At 43.6% G+C, this 16,400-nt stretch overlaps 1 protein-coding gene across 1 annotated transcript in view; it reads left to right on the top strand.

Annotated features, from left to right (window-relative positions):
* NENF (neudesin neurotrophic factor) overlaps positions 1–16,400 on the top strand; it is a 1,081,512-nt gene that overhangs the window by 935,799 nt on the left and 129,313 nt on the right. Inside the window, exon 2 of the mRNA XM_044055407.1 lies at positions 3,504–3,564. Coding sequence (XP_043911342.1) covers positions 3,504–3,564 — 61 coding nt within the window. The remainder of the gene's footprint in view (positions 1–3,503; positions 3,565–16,400) is intronic.

The raw sequence follows: 16,400 nt of genomic DNA, 5'->3' as shown, positions 1-16,400 counted from the left end.
TTTTTAGGTGCTTTTTACCCTTCATGCTTGCCAGCTGTCAAAAACAATGTCCTGAATTTTCCTGTTTTTCCCTCAGTCACCATCAGTCGATGGGGGAACCTCATCTCTCCAGAGGAAGCTCAATGTTATGTCATTTGGCAGGCAAGAACAAAAATGCATCAAGAATGTGAATCAGTCAGACAGGCAAGAAAGGATCTTTGGTCCCATCTATCTCTACTCTCTCGTTCCTGAGACTGAAGTACAGTACTTTATTAAGTGTTGGCCTTATCCAAGTGGCCTGAGGGTTTGACTTCTTTCCTGGACAAGAGCTGTTCATCTGTTAGGATGACCAGTAATTGTCTCCAGGGCATTCATTTACCCTACTAACTCCATGGCTGTCAGAAGCTGTCTGATTTGTTTCCTCTGACTGCAAACGGTAATGATTTTTATCATATCCTTTTTATCTCCCCAGTTTGACAACACTCAGCAGTTTGTGATCAGTTAGGTCTTGGCTCCCCATAGGGTGAAGGCCAATTGCAACAGTTGTAATCCATGCTTTTTTTATTCCCCAACGCCACCTCTTGGTGGCTGATGTGGGTGCCTACATCTTCATAAGGACCTGTTGTGCCACCTGGGCATGTGGGTGCCTTAACTATGTGCTAATGAGGGCTGCAGTCAACCAGCTAGGTACGCCTGTCCCATGGCTTTATTTATGGCTGTTTGACCTGCATGTCTTGCTTGCACATGGTGAAACAGCCACCAGTCCCTTCCAGGGAAGGTTAGCTGGCCTTTGCTGCTCACTCCTACACCATTTGCCCTGCGTTCCCACTAGCTGAGCCACTAGTTCAACTGTGGTCATTTTTGCATAGTTAAGGCTTTAACCTCATAAGCTGGATGGGGGGAGGGGGGTTGATAGTAAGTTCTAACCCCACACCTGTTGATAGCTGATGTGTGCAGTCATGTCACAGTGAGAGCTCCTACAGCATCTTCTTGTGATATGAGTGTACTTCAACCCACAAACACTCACCCAGCACCCGTTAGGAAGTGTGTACAGTCATGTCAAAGTGAGAGCTCCTATAGCACCTTCTTGTGATATGAGTATATTTCAACCCACAACCACTCACCCAATACCTGTTGGCAGATGTGTACAGTCATGTCACAGTGAGAGCCCCTAGAATGCCTTCTGACATTCATGTTTGCCACGCATAACCCTCCATATTGAAGGCTACCATAAATGGCTTGGTAGCACTAAACCACTTCCTGGTGTTAGCTGCTTTACAGAGCCACAGGCTTCCATTTGTTTGAGGTAAGTGTCTCAGCAGACTAAAGCCACCTTTTCTGTCCTTAGGATTGATGTGCTGGTATTGGCAGCTTACTTCCAGTTCCCATGTCTGTTCCTTGATCCCAGGTTGTGTGGGTTGTAGTCAGGGCTTTATCCCTCTGTGCAATAGAGCTTGCTCACTTGCCTCTCATGTTACCATTTTGCATACCATACACACAGCAGTTTTACATTAGTGTATTATGGACTCGTCAAACTCCGTCTGTGGTTCATTTCTTTAATTTCATAACATAAGCATCATTACTTTTCCATTGGATCTTATTCTCTCATAAATATAGATATATGGTAGATTTGTGCAGAGTTTTGCCAGCTCACAGTAAATGTAGAATTTTTCAACACAAATATATCATCTTACTGGATCTTCCTCTCTCTCTTTGGAATAACAACTTTGTCATGATTTTAATTGCTTCTTCCTCTATGACATTCAGAATGTGGCACACTGTATATTTTTCAAGATTTTCAGCTGCTTTACTCACAGTTGGGAACAAATAAGCTTCAGTTTCACTTTTTAAAAGAGTAATACAGAAGAAGCCTGACCTCTTAGCTTCGTGTGGTAGCACTATGGTTGCTCTAAGCCACCAATTATTTAAAGAACAGTACTATATAGCAGTCTAAAAACTGAATCTCTGAGTTTACTGGCGAGGTATTGTGTTGACAGGAGAACGAGAATAATCTGAAGGGAAAAGGAGGGGGAAGTCTTTGTGTTTTGTAGCGTGAAAGGAACTGACTAATTGATTTGGGGTCTGTGTTCTTGGATCATAGTTCCATGACAGTAGCTTCAGAACTTTCAGACACAAAGTTTTATAAATATTCTGCCTCACTCCATTTTAAGAGTTTGGTTCATGCCTTTGTTTGGTTCCTCTCCATCTCTGTTCTGTTTCACTTTTACCTTTCAAGCTTCAAAATCTCTTCTGTCTCTCTCTTTGGGTCTGAGTTCTTGTTAGTGGGCTGAAATCTGCACAATTTGGAAGTACTCCAGTATACTAGATTTGTGATGGAGTATAATTCTGTAACTGTGGGAAAATTATGTTTGTGGTGCTCACTCCTTATGTTGAACTTATTTCATGGCAGTTTTGTTGCTTATTGGACTAAGGAATGCAGAGCAGATATGTTCATATCCATCCATTAGTAAACATATTTGTGTGTTTGAGGTGGGGTTATTGTGTATTATACAATGCGCGTGCGCTGATTGGCCAGCCCAAACGGAAATCCGGTCGGACTTTTCGTATATAAAACTATCTCGCTATGTTAAAAGGTTTAACATAGTGACACAGATTTAAAAAAGCAACGGAGATCTCCTGCTTTTGTCTCGCTATGTTAAACCCGTTTAACATAGCGAGACAATACTATGAGATATTCTCCGTTGTTTTGTCTGATGTACATGTGACAGCTGCGGAAGGGCAGCAAGAGGCGATATTAATGCCATTATTTAAGAAAGTAATTATTTCTCTGTTGTTTGGTCCAAATCCAGCATTACTATTGCTATATCATTTCATCCGTCACAAGTGCAGCTTTGAAGTTTCTAGAAACGTGTTCAGTATTCCACTGGTATGTAAAACCATTTTAAGCTCATTTCTTCTGGGTGTTGAATGAAAACATTTACAGTCCATAAATTAATCAGGTATAATTTGCCATGGTATCGTGAAGCTCAACTAGTTAATGGAATGTATCGCAGTCATAGATGGGAAAGTAGTTTTCACGGGACCACATGGTTGTAATTCAACTGCCCACTTAGCAGGAATACTAACATTAAAATAAGGTAGATGTAGTGCAAGAATAATGTACTCTAATGTGGAAGCTGACTGGTGTTTGCATATACATTTTAAAAGTGTAGGACTATTCACAAACACTTTTCTACATAGCACTCCTGTCACTTAAGGTGGTGGTTACTATGAAGTAATTCCATTAATTACTTGGGTTTGGAATGTGTTTCTTTTTACTTGATGTGCTGTTCTGATGAAGTGCTACATTCTAGCATCCATTTTCTTTCGTTTAACAGAACTGCTGCATGCATTTTTATTTTAGTATTGTTGTAGTACTGATGTGTGGCTATAGATGGTGGATATCATTTGTATCACAGAGGTGTGGTTATTTGGGTATAATTGTACATTAGATGTCTGAATAATTTTCCTTGCTGGATATTTTTGATACTACATTGCATTTTTCTTTTACTTTCACCTTTAAGGAAGAACATCCCATTTATATGGCAGTGAAAGGAGTGGTATTTGATGTTTCTACAGGAAATGGTAAGTTTTTTTTTTATATCCGTTTTGGTAGAATGTGAAATTTGATGTTTTTTATTACAATTTTGACATCTGACACATTGGGTTAGTAGTAATTGTTTCACAATTAATTAAAAACACTTTTAAATGCTTTCAAAATATTTTTCTAGGACATTAGTTTTGAACTGCATTATATAATTAAGCAGTGTCGTGCTGTGACGTATTGATCGTTCACCTACAGCCGGTGTAATATAGGTGCAAGGATAATGCATTTGCCTACAGCTGGTGCAAACTAGCCACAAGGGTAATGCTAGAGTGGGTAAATGTATGAAATCGGTAAAGCCTCCACTGATAAAATAAGTGATTGGTTGCTAGTATTTAATATGGCTGTATTAAAATGACTGCCTTGTACAATGTGTTTGTTTGTGTCTTTCGGCTTTTCCCGGTTAGGGGTCGCCACAGCGGAACTCTGGTCCGCTAATGATTGGCAGTTGATTTTTACGTACCGGCTTGCCAGGCCTGACGCACAACCTTCAACGAAGGTACGCCCATTCACGCATGTCTCCACGCAGAAGACGCTCTAGCTGAGAATCGAACCGGACAGCGTCTTATTGTGAAGCGACAACGCTACCGCAGCACCACCACCGCAGTAGATCTGCCTTGTTTAAAACATAATCTGCATTTTCTCCATTTGAATATGTGGCTGCTTTCTTTTTGAGGCAGTCTGTGTTTACAGTAGCCTTTAGTTGTACTGCATGTGTGCTTGCATTTTTGCAAAGATACCCATATGCAGTAGTAAGTAATTTGTATTATTCAGCATTTGTGAGAGAGTTTTTTTTTAGTTAATGGTTTTGGAAGAATGTACTTGATGTGGTACCTTTCAAGAAGTAAGATATGTCTTTCTGCTTATTTTGACCTGTAAGTGCTTGGTTTCAGTTTTTACTTTTGCTGCTAGTTTGATGGCTTCCCACTGTTCAGTCCCAAACCTCGTTAACTGAGTGAAACGTCCATAGTAACTCACACCTTTGATTACTGCACGAGTCGTTGCAAATCAGATTTGTTTCCTCACAATGTCCATCATCACCATTTTGAAAACAAATTATCCTGGTGAGGATTACACTGGTAGCAAGCTGAGTAGGGTAGACCAAACTTCTTTATTCCCAGCAGCAGTCTGGCTTATCCTTTGCTATCTCCGTGAATATCCAGGCAAGATGAGAGGTGTAATCCAAATAATATGTTCTGGGTCTTCCTTGGGGCTGCCTCGTAGTGGGCTGTGCCTGGTATACGTCTTATGGGAGATGCCCACAGAGCATCATGTCACGGTGCCCCAGTTCCAGACTTGATTTTTCTCAACATGGAGGAGTATCGACTGTACTCCAGTCTAGTCCAATGTCCTGGATTAGTTGAGATCCTCATTCTGTTATGATGACTGAGTTAGGCTAACCTAAGAAGGAAATACACATCTGCTGCCTGTATGAGTGTACATGTCATTGGTCACTACCACAGGTTCTTGGCTGTAGGTGGGAAGAGAGATGTAGGCTGACTGGTGGCTAAAAGCTTCATTCTTTGAGTCCGATATTTTCATACCACAGAGCAGTCCAGCCTACTGCTGTTACTACCACACTAATCTGCTGATCAGTCTTCAGCCCTATTCAACTCAAAAACACGAATGATGTGAATAATACCTAAAAGTACTTAAAATCTTCCAACTCGGGTTGCCGCCCCCTTCCCCTTTGGAGGGCACTTCATTCATTTCCTGGACAGAACAATGGGCTCTGGTTTAAAGGTTCTAATTTTCATCCCATTTGCTTCACACTGGAAGATTGCTCCATTGCATGCAGGAGATTACACCTCCTTGAGGTCAGAGGACATCATCTGCAAGTAGTGCTTTATTTGTTTTAAAATTAATTTTTTAACTGGCTAAACTCACTGGACATGTGTTGATTTTCAGGGACAATCAGGAGCATTTTCATTTTAAATAACTTGCTCATAGTGTCACAGTAGTTAAATGTGAGTCCTGTACCTTGGGACAACAGGAGGCAACTTGGTAATGTCTTGGAGCCTTAGGTGCACTGAGAGATTGCCTGCGTTAGCTTGTAAAAGTGTGCTACAAGTTATATTTGTCAATTTTTTTATCTAAACAAGATGTAACTCGTAAAGGTGTAAAAACACACACAACTTGTCACCGTGCCCTCATCCCCCAGAACATATATTCCAACTCCACAGTTAAACAATAGTGCGAAAATGTGAAAAACCCCACTTAATGTTGTAAAGCTGTCTGTCATAAACCGCTTTGTGAAGAATTTAGTTTATTAGTTTTTGACAAGTAGTGGTAAGAAAATGCAATGAATAGCTGGTAACTTGTTTTCAGGTAAGTGTGGGACAGCTACAGAAAACAAAGATGCAACCCTACCATTGTCAAGCAGGATACAGTGTAGACATTGGCTACACCTTGCTATTCTCTCTATGAAAAGACTCACCCCGAGATTCATGAAGCTCGGCGCAAGGACGGCATTAGCCTTGCGCCGACCGTGTGGCGCAGCGATGGCAGAGCAGCACCACATGCATATTAATGAAGGCGTGCTGCCGTAACGGTCACATGCATAGGAAACGTGTATGAGTGCAGGGGGCGTGTCCACGCGCTGCACGGAGGCGTGAACATGTCAGCTGCAGATGCGCAACCTAAAATGCTGACTAGTACAGCCTGCCTGTAATAGTAATCACTCCTGTCCATGTCCATGGATACTGAAATGTATGCAAAGCATGCAAGACATCATTGCGAACCCCACAATAAGAAGTAAACACAAAGGCACGTAGCTGAATATTGAGTCCCCGTCCCTCGAACAAAGATATTTAAAACCTCGTGCCCGTATTCCATTGTAGTGTCTCTAGTTATACCAAGTGGAAGCGAAATCCATTGTGTTAGCGCGCCACCAATTGCCAAGCCTAGCCCAATGGTTAGGGTTACCACCTGTCCTGCATTGTGAGGGACAGTTCCCCTCTAGGCAGGTGTGTCCATACCAAAATCATAATAAATGTGAAATGTCCTGCGATAGTAGGACATAATTATGTTCCATATGTTATGTAATAGTCCCATACAGTACGTATGTCCGTATATAAAATACCTATATGTTACAAGAAACGGAATAAGCAACTACACCGCTACAACAATAAAAGCTTATATGTAGGCATGAAACTAAGCTATCCTTTGTAATGACCGTGGGTATGTGTTGGCCTGTAAACTCAGATGTGTGCCACGAAAATGTCCCATCCAGGTCATATGAAAAGGTGACAACCCTACCAATGGTCAGAGCATTGGCCCAATATCTGCCCATTCGCGGTCCAAGTAGTCCTTGTCAGGACAGCCCATAGATGAACAGGTATTACCCGGGTCTACCTACCATGTCATGAAAGATAAGTATTTGTGAGTACCTATGTGCGTGAAGTACAGCATGTGGATGATCTGAAATGTTAGTGTAGACCTCTCAACCATATTGGTCCCAGAGATATGTATTGTATGCAATGTGTTCTGTTGACTGTGCCATGGGCCATCGACTAGAGAAGGGATGAATCTTGTTTGTGGAATATAGGGGTGGGGGGGTGACGGGTAATGTAATAATTCGCCAAGGGGAGACTGGGTTGGATGCACAATAGGTGAACTGGAGGTCTAGGAGGGAGTGGTGGGTGAATCAGGAAGATAACCAAAGAACAAATATACACATCCGCAATACAATCCCACAAACATGTGATCATTAAAATGTGCAGTACACATGTACAGAAACGTTATTGGCACATACCCACATAATGGTCTGGCCTGAATTGAGCCATCCAACCCCAACACACCTGGATACATAATTGAATACCCATCATCCCCTTCACAGCACCCCCCCCCCTTCCTGAACATCCACCAAAACCAGCCATACTCGGGCTGCTAGATAGGCACGGCCATATCTGCACATAGTGACCCCTACCCATATCTAGTAGGCAGTCTCACCCTAGGCAGTCTCAGGATTGCAAACTATGTATCCCTTGCATGTATAACCCTATCTTACAGCCATAAAGCAAAGATGGTCATCGGTCCCCACAATTTTTGGATATCCCTCATGGGATAAGTATCTGTTCTAGACATTAGACTTGGTGTCACGACACGATGTCCAGTCCTGTATACATCTGGACACAAGTTGTACGAGCAGTAGTTGTCCACAAGACTGTTCAGCCTCCAGCCGGTCCTGCAGAACCTACGACCTGGGATTAAACACTTGACCATGATGCACGTCTCCCCACGTGCATTATCAAGAATATATACCTTACACATTTGCATAGTGGCAGTCTGATATAGGGTGCTTAAGGCGCTTTAAAGCAGACATAAGTAGGGTTACCACCTGCCCCACCTTGTGAGGGACAGTCCCTTTTTGGGCAGTTGTGTCCAGACCAAATATAATACAATGGCAAATGTCCTGTGATTGTAGGAAATATATCCCCTATTTCATGTAACAATTGCATAAAACAGTTATTTATGTAAAATACTCAAAGTTACAAGAAACAGATTAAGCAAACAAACCACTACAAGAATAAGTGTTCATTTAGGCAAATAAGTAAAGTTCTAACCTTTGTACTGACCGTGGGTATGTGTCGGCCTGTAAAATCTGATGTGTGTCCCGAAAATGCCCTGCTTTTGCCATATGAAAAGGTGGTAACCCGAGACGTAAGCAGGTATGCAAGCGTGTATGAGGGATGGTAGGTGGCGGTGATTCAACGGTATGGAAAATGTAAATGAGCATGTAGGTGTATATGCATGTGTATGTACAGACCGATACACACACACACACACACACATATATATATATAAATATATGTAGATATGAAGAATGAACATGGTCACAATATAGGAAATCCCCGTTATAGTTAGTGCTGTTATATATCAGGATGGCCATAGGTGAGGACACCTCTGCATCTCCAACCACAGGTAGGACTCTAAAAGTGGAACGAATAATCTCCACTTGCTAAGTCTGACTTTCAGCTAGGTAGAGGGCAGTCCCGGTCCCCAGTCAGACAAGCCAAACCCGGAAGGCCATATGAACACCCTCACAACTGAACAAACGTATGTGCCAGGACTGTAGGCTTTGGAGGTCTGAATATCCTCGGAGTGAGTTAACATGCAGCACGAGTCTACAGCAGTAGGGAATAGGGAATGGCACGTGTATAGTAGTGCGTTTTTCCCAGCAGGTAAATGGATGCCTGCTGTATAAGTGAAGTGATAAGGCGTGTGTTTGGATAACTGTGCACCATGGGTATACATATAAATGAGGCAGAACACCAATAGTGTAGTGGTTAGAGCATCCGCCTAATGAAAAGGCATTCACGGTTCAAGGTCGACAATAGCACATATCATTTTCCTTGTGGAATGAATGTTGCTCTGCTGTAAAGCCAACATTTAAACATGTAAAGGTGAATGTGTGTATCGCATGGGACTATTAACCACATCCTTTCAATCAAAGTGGTATTGTCATAATGTATAAGGCACAAATAAGCGACAGTAAACATATGTAATGCACAGTAAGCATAGGCGAGTGTGCCTGCGCAGGTGTAAGCAGCTCCCAGCATAGGAAATTTATGTTTGTTAGATATATATATATATATATATATATATATATATATATATATATATATATATATATACACACACACACACATATATGTGTGTATAGATATATATCTAAATACATGAGAATATATATATATATATATATATATATATATATATATATATATATGTATATATAAAGAATGGACGTTGTAACAGTAAAGCATACATAAGGGATGTGAAGGAAATCAAGAGCAATGTTGGTATTGTAAAGTGCTTTCAGCGTATGTCATAAAAAGCTTCCCAGGAGTGAGCAGAGCACCACTACTCATACCACAGGCAGGGTTTTACCAGTGGGAGTAACATTGTTGAAATGCTAGGTCTGCTTTACACACAGATGGAATGTAGTCCCATGCTGGGACCTCCAAAAATTGGAAAGTGCAAATGGCCGTATTCCATAACCCCAGGGGAGGCACATATGTGCAAATATACATGGCGGGAGACCCTGTGTATACACGAGGCAGGACAGAATGTGTGTAGGGCCCCAAAAGCTCTGGAGAGGGAAATGTATAAAGGTGTGTCATGGCTGCACTAACAAGTGGATAATGGATGTTACATGTGTAAATTTAACACAGGTGGGATGGAGGAACTGTTTGTATGCATTTATGGATCCAGGTGTGCCAGGGTTGGATGGGCCGGTTCTAATGGACCGCCCCATGAAGGTCAGCTAGGTCGTAATAGGTATATATGCATACTCACATGCAGACAACAATATATGTTGAAGTACAAATTCTGTAACAGATGCATTCCATTTGTTGACATAAGTAATAGGAATGTGCCCATACAAACATCAACAGTACATGGAATAATAGGCTGTGCAGAAGAGGGATGGGTCGAATCACACTATCACATTCCAATTACCATCAGTAATCCGTACATGAACATATAGCGACATCTGTCCGCTGTATAACGTGCTACATACCGATTACAAGATAATGGGAGTGTGTCGGTGTTATAATGAATAAGGCACTAATATGCTGGTGAAGCTTATAAACACCATTACGCATGTGTAAGAGCGTATGAGCGGGGAATATATATATGTATATGACAGCAAGATATGAATATACATGTATGAATACATATGCAGATATGTCTGTATATATTAATGTAAATAGATATGTATATGTTACAGTAAATATACACATGTATATACCTAGGTTATGTTACAGCAGTTACAGGTAATATGTTTAGACCGGGCATATGTTGGTGAGAGGTCCACTCAACAAACGTCTACTTACCACCCCCCCCCCAAGCTGGGCCTGTGAGACATACAGACACGCAATAAAGGTAAATACAACACTGCTTCCTAGACCACCGGCAGGAAACTACCAGTGGGAGAGATCTACAAGGTCTACACTTTAAACATGGACAGCGACGTCCCTTGCAGGATACCAAAAATTTGATACATTCAGCCAATGGGGGAACACCATTACGACCAGGATGTAGCTGTACACGGAACAGTAGGTTGTGCAAGCCTGATAACACATGTGTTGACACAATGTACGACGTGTCCCGACACGGGGAGAGTGTGCAGTGTGTAAGGGTGTGTTCATATCCCACCTGTGTTCACCTGCGCCCACAGTAAGGATGAGTGCTGTAGAGTATTGGCAGGTGGGAGAACCATGAGTATGCGATTTTGGGGCTAGGCGTGCAGGTGTTGGCTGGCAGACAAGTATTAGGACCGCCCTGTGGGTGTAAGTAATATTCTGATGTGGGTATAGCAAATGCCCGTACCTCCCAAACTGTATGATCACATCTACTGGACAGTCTGTAAACCATTGGGGGAATACATAGGGAAAATATCATTGAACTGTCCCCGATTACCAGGGATGTCCGTGATTACGAATCAGAATCTTAACACAGTCCCAACTAAACCATCCTAGAACTAGTGATATTAGGAGGAAAGGTGGCGGAATACATGTAATGAATAATGACAACATGTAAGTGTCATAAACTGCATGCACCTCAGACAATGTGTATGAATACATATGTGCTCTGTGTCTGTCAATGTGTCAGATTAATAGCACCAACCTTCTAAATGTGTTCCTGAGGTCATTATGCAGTGTCCCTGATTCAGTGTTTATTTTTCCCCATTCATATGAGAGGTCTGAAAGTGAGAGAAACTGCATGTTCTGCCGACTACCTTAGAAAGTTGATAGAATAATAGGTTTGGGGTTACCACCTGTCCACCTTTGCGAGGGACACTCCCCTGTGGGCAGTTGTGTCCTGCATAATAACTGTAATTAAGGCAAATGCCCTGTGATTTAGAGCAAATACTACCTATATTGTCTGTAGTCATAGCATAAAACAATTATGTTCCTCTGAAACACCTAAATGTTATAGGTAACAGTATAAGCAACTATAATGCTACAAGAGTAACCATTTATTTAGGCAAAATGGTGAAGTACACCCCTTTCTCCTGGCTGTGGGTGTGTTGCCCTGCAAAGTCTGACGTCTCTACATACAGGTCCTATAGGGTTGCCACCTTTCCAAATGGCCAGAGTGGAACATGTTCTGTAGAAACGTCAGACATTCCAGGACTAAACATACCTACAGCCATGCATAGTACAAGATTACACTTATTTGCACAAATAAAAGCTTAATCTAGTTGCATTTGAGTTGCTTATGCTACTTCACATAACATATAGAAGTGTCATATAGAAAATAACTGTTGTATGCAGTTATTAATGAAATGTAGAATAAAATAATGTCCTGTAATCTGGACATGTGCCATGTCTTGATTATTTTCACACTGTCCCTCGCAAAGTGGCACAGGTGGTAACCCTAAAGTCCTACCTTGGCCAATTGAGAAGGTGGCAAACCTATAATAGGTATGCGGTAGCATGACCCGTCTGATGGATGTGGCTACCACATCCCAAATACTCGTTTGTAATGCAGGGTCTCAGTTCCCATGTATCAACCAGGCGGGAGCAGAGTGTATGCAGAACACACAAATATGATTAATTCACTGGACAGGCCCTGATTCCGTACAGTCGAATGACATGCCGTCGCCTAATGGGCAGCCATTCCCGATACTGTAGTCATGTAGTCGGATGTGATAGGCATTACAAGGTGGGAGCAGATTGTAAGAGGAATACACAATTATAAATGATTCACCGGACAGGCTGCTGATTCCGTGCAGTTGAACGCCATGCGTTTGTTTAATGGGCAGCCATTCCCGATATTGTAGTCAGGAGTGGCCTTAGGTCAACTGGTGCCCTAGGCAGAGGGCACAATGGCAACCCCCACCACACCACCCAGTGCCCCCATCCAATAAATACTGGTAAAGTGCCCCCACTAATGTGGTACCCTAGGCGGCCACTTAGTTGCCCTAAGCCTAAGTCCGGCTATGACTGCAGTCATGTAGTCCAATGTGATAGGCATCACAAGGTATACCTAAGAGGAACACACGAATATGAATGATTCTCCATACAGGCAGCTGATTCCATACAGTCGAACGCCATGCCATCGCCTAATAGGCAGCCGTTTCCGATACTGTATTCATGTATTCCGATATAATAGGCATCACAAGGTGGGAGCACATTGTATGAGGTACACACAAATATGATTGTGTCACTGGGCAGGCCGCTGATTCCGTACAGTCGAACGCAATGCCATCGCCTAATGGGTGGCCAATCCCGATACTGGAGTCATGTAGTACGATGTAATAGGCATCACAAGGTAATACTGCGTCCTCGCTCACACCCAGGGGTGTGAGTGACAGATGCAAGCACCAATGCCGGTGCATTAGCAAGTGCGGGATCGAGCGGGTGTAAGCGTGTTTGGCTACCAGTATGCGAGTATTGCATTGGTTAAGCAAAGTAGAGGCTAATCGAGTGTAAGAGGCTGTAACCAGAGGATATCATACAGTGCAGTCATTCAACAGTATAGGAATGTATCCCATCATGTAGATGTACATGTCAGTGTTTATGTCCAGCATATAGGTACATAAATATATAGAGATGTATCAGGGACATACCATGTGGCAACAAATCATTACAAACGAATGAAACGGGAAACACCAGCGACGACTGTATTATGTAGTGGTGTTGCTCTATGTGAGCACAAGACTCCCTCAGACAGACATGTGTCAGTCATACACGCAAATAGTTGTACACTGGCCATATACATTACTCTGTGCATGTAATGTACATTAACACAACAGTACCTGTCCAATCATTATGTGTGAACAGTACTCCTGCAGTGTGCTGTGTGCAACATCATCTTCATGATAAAGGTAAATGGGGTAACCATAGAGGGACCGGTAGTGTTTTGTGTACAATAAGGTCATCCTCCACACGTGTACCCGGACCATGTAGGAGTGATGTGCATACCAGGACTGTGCGCCTGAGGGACAGTGGTGAGGATAACAGTAGTATATTATGATGCATATTACAAGGGTTTCATGTGTCCAGTGGGCACGTGTGTAATGGACAGCTATGTATAGGGCAGATGGTGTCCTAGGAGCCGAATGGCCTTATGTGTCCATAGGTGAGGGTCAGATGTTGGGGAAGGGGTGTAGGTATGGCCGTGGAGAATAGGTAGGAGCACAGAAATGACAGCATACAGGGTTGGTATATGACACGTGTGGGGAGATACACCCTGGATGGGGATGGGTCTTCGGCATTCAAAAGCCCATGGGAACAGTGGGATGGAGGTCTGCAGCCATGGGCAACTGCCACTGCACCTACACAGCTGCAAAGGAGGCAGTGCTGGTGGCTGTCCAGGAGGGGCAGCATCACCCTGTAAATGTGACACTCTGCCCTTGAACTGGCGTATCTGGCTTCGTAACCCCTTAGGGAGCCACCTAAGCAACATGTCCGGGACTGCATGACAGCAGATATGTACCTGTCTGGTCCCGTTCCCAAAGGGGACATGCTCCATCCTCAGTGGTGGTACCACCAGAAGGTGGTGCAGAGCCAACAGAGGTTGATGTTAATGGCTAGTCCCCAGATGTGCTAGTGCCCGGTGCCATGGTTAGCTGAAGTGGGACAGGAGGATCTGCCGGGACCTACCAACCCATTCAACCTATGGTGTTGCGTTTTAAATCCACATATGGCTTAGTGATAGACAACAGCATACAGGATTACCTACAACAGCAGGCATAGATATCACCAGCAGCCCAACACAACAGATGGTATACATTTGCAGAGGGAGCACAACACATGCATATATACTGCATGGCAACTGTACAATGTGTAGTAGACGTGTGGCCTCAGCTATGAACAGTTGCCCATCATTGGCTTGTCACTGGGAATCCCACACAGGGTCAGTCATACCACTGTCTCATGTGACACATGTCCAGTCAGGGTTGCGATGGCAGTAACACATCGCTGTCATCATGTACTGTCTGCAATCCCCACAGCATGCTTCTGCTGTGCACAGAAGTGTGTTCAGTGTGTAACACAGGAAACAAATATTTGCACACACTGACCTGTTCACATATGGCCCTACAGATGGGGTTCCCTCATGAGCAGAGTCTATATTTTAACATGCAGAATAGCCATTACCACACACATGTTAAACAGGCAGTAGTCGCAATGCAGCATAGCTACACTTACATGCTGTAGTTGTGTGGCACATCACCCTCCTGTCAGGCTATTTCCCACTGTGGAAAATGATTGAGGTACATCCAGATATCATCTGCGATGCCGTGTCAGAACACCACATCCAGGTACCACTCACAGCGACTGTCATGGCCTGATAATGACATGTTTCCCTAGATAGTGTACTATGTTTATCATGCAGATGGCTATGGGAACACCATCACAGCTGTACCACATGCAATCAGCTAGAGGAGGACTGCAATAGGTGCAGAGGCCATCACCTGACCATTTTTTATCTGTTACAATACACATGCTGTTGCTGTGCAGGTGTACACCTTCACATCCACCAGAGAGTGTGTGTGTGGGACAGGCAATATACACCAGGGAAGGGCTTGGAGACTTAACTATAATCTGCCACACGCTGAATAGTACAGGGGCAAACCCCTGACTACTCATTACTATTACATGTGCATGGCATTACTACTAGTGCCACAGAGGCGGCATGTTGCAGTGCTGTAAGAACATGTGTGGAGGTGAGTGAGCGCCATCTGCAACAGATATAGTAGACATACATTAGGTGTGGCACACGTCAGTCCATGTGAACGGATGCCATTGTCACCACAACCACACTCTAATGGACACGCATTGACACCTTTGCCAGGGTGGCAAATACACAATATAACTACTTAGTTTGCCACACTGCAGTAATGCACAGAACCACATGCACCACAGGGGATATCTGGAGGTTCTATGGGCTAGGGCATGTGAAAGTGCTTGACAACTGTTGTTATGCCAACGAGGTTTATACTGGGAGTGACTGTGGTTGAGCATCACAACCCACATGCAGACACAGGGTGCCAGTACTGTCATGCAGGTATGCATTGTTCCATGGGCGTGTAGTGTTTGGCTGTGCAAGATGGCTGTACAAGGCTGGGTGAGGGGTAATCCTTGCCATTGCGTCACCCGACAGTGGTGTGCAGTGCAGGGCTGTAGTGTCTGCACTGTCCCACACAGATGGGTACTGCATTATCTGGCCTGACATCCTGGTTACCAATGTGTAAGGCCATAGCTTTGCAATGCATGCCATGTCTGTGTTTGATAGTCCTTCACATGGACATTGCCTGGAATGTGCATGTCCCACAATACTGTACAGTGACATGTACAGGTGTACCTGGTTTGGCAGACACATGTAGTGTACACAGCCTGTTATACCCCAATATGTCAATACTGGCCTGGTGTGGCGAAACCTGCTTATAGTGAGCGAATTAGGTCTGCACCTGCATGGATAGGATGGACAGGTATTCCGTGGTGTCAGTGGCATGGGTCCATACAGGGCACATGTGTACAGCATTGTCTGGCCTTAGTGGATCACATATGATGGCACCACATATGTTGCAGCTATTCAGTGTGGAACATAGTGAAGGCACAATGTCCACATATATGTCCCTATTGTACCGCTGTACAGGGTGCCATGTCCTCTGCAGGCCACTGCGTTTACACCATGCCTACTGTCTGTCCTCAGTGTGCATGTTACTAGCAACATAGTGGGATATCCTAGGCAAGGTTGTATGTGCATGGCACATGGGTGCGGGACATATACCGGGTACTAGTAGGGCTGCATCGTAGGTTCCTGGCCAGCACGCCCAGGATAACCAGTATGGGTATGGCTT

This window comes from Protopterus annectens, chromosome 1.part2, assembly GCF_019279795.1.
Source record: "Protopterus annectens isolate FY-2018-M chromosome 1.part2, PAN1.0, whole genome shotgun sequence".
Lineage (NCBI taxonomy): Eukaryota > Metazoa > Chordata > Ceratodontiformes > Protopteridae > Protopterus > Protopterus annectens.
The sequence above is the reverse complement of the archived record's forward strand: the minus strand, read 5'-3'. Positions and strand labels throughout refer to the sequence as shown.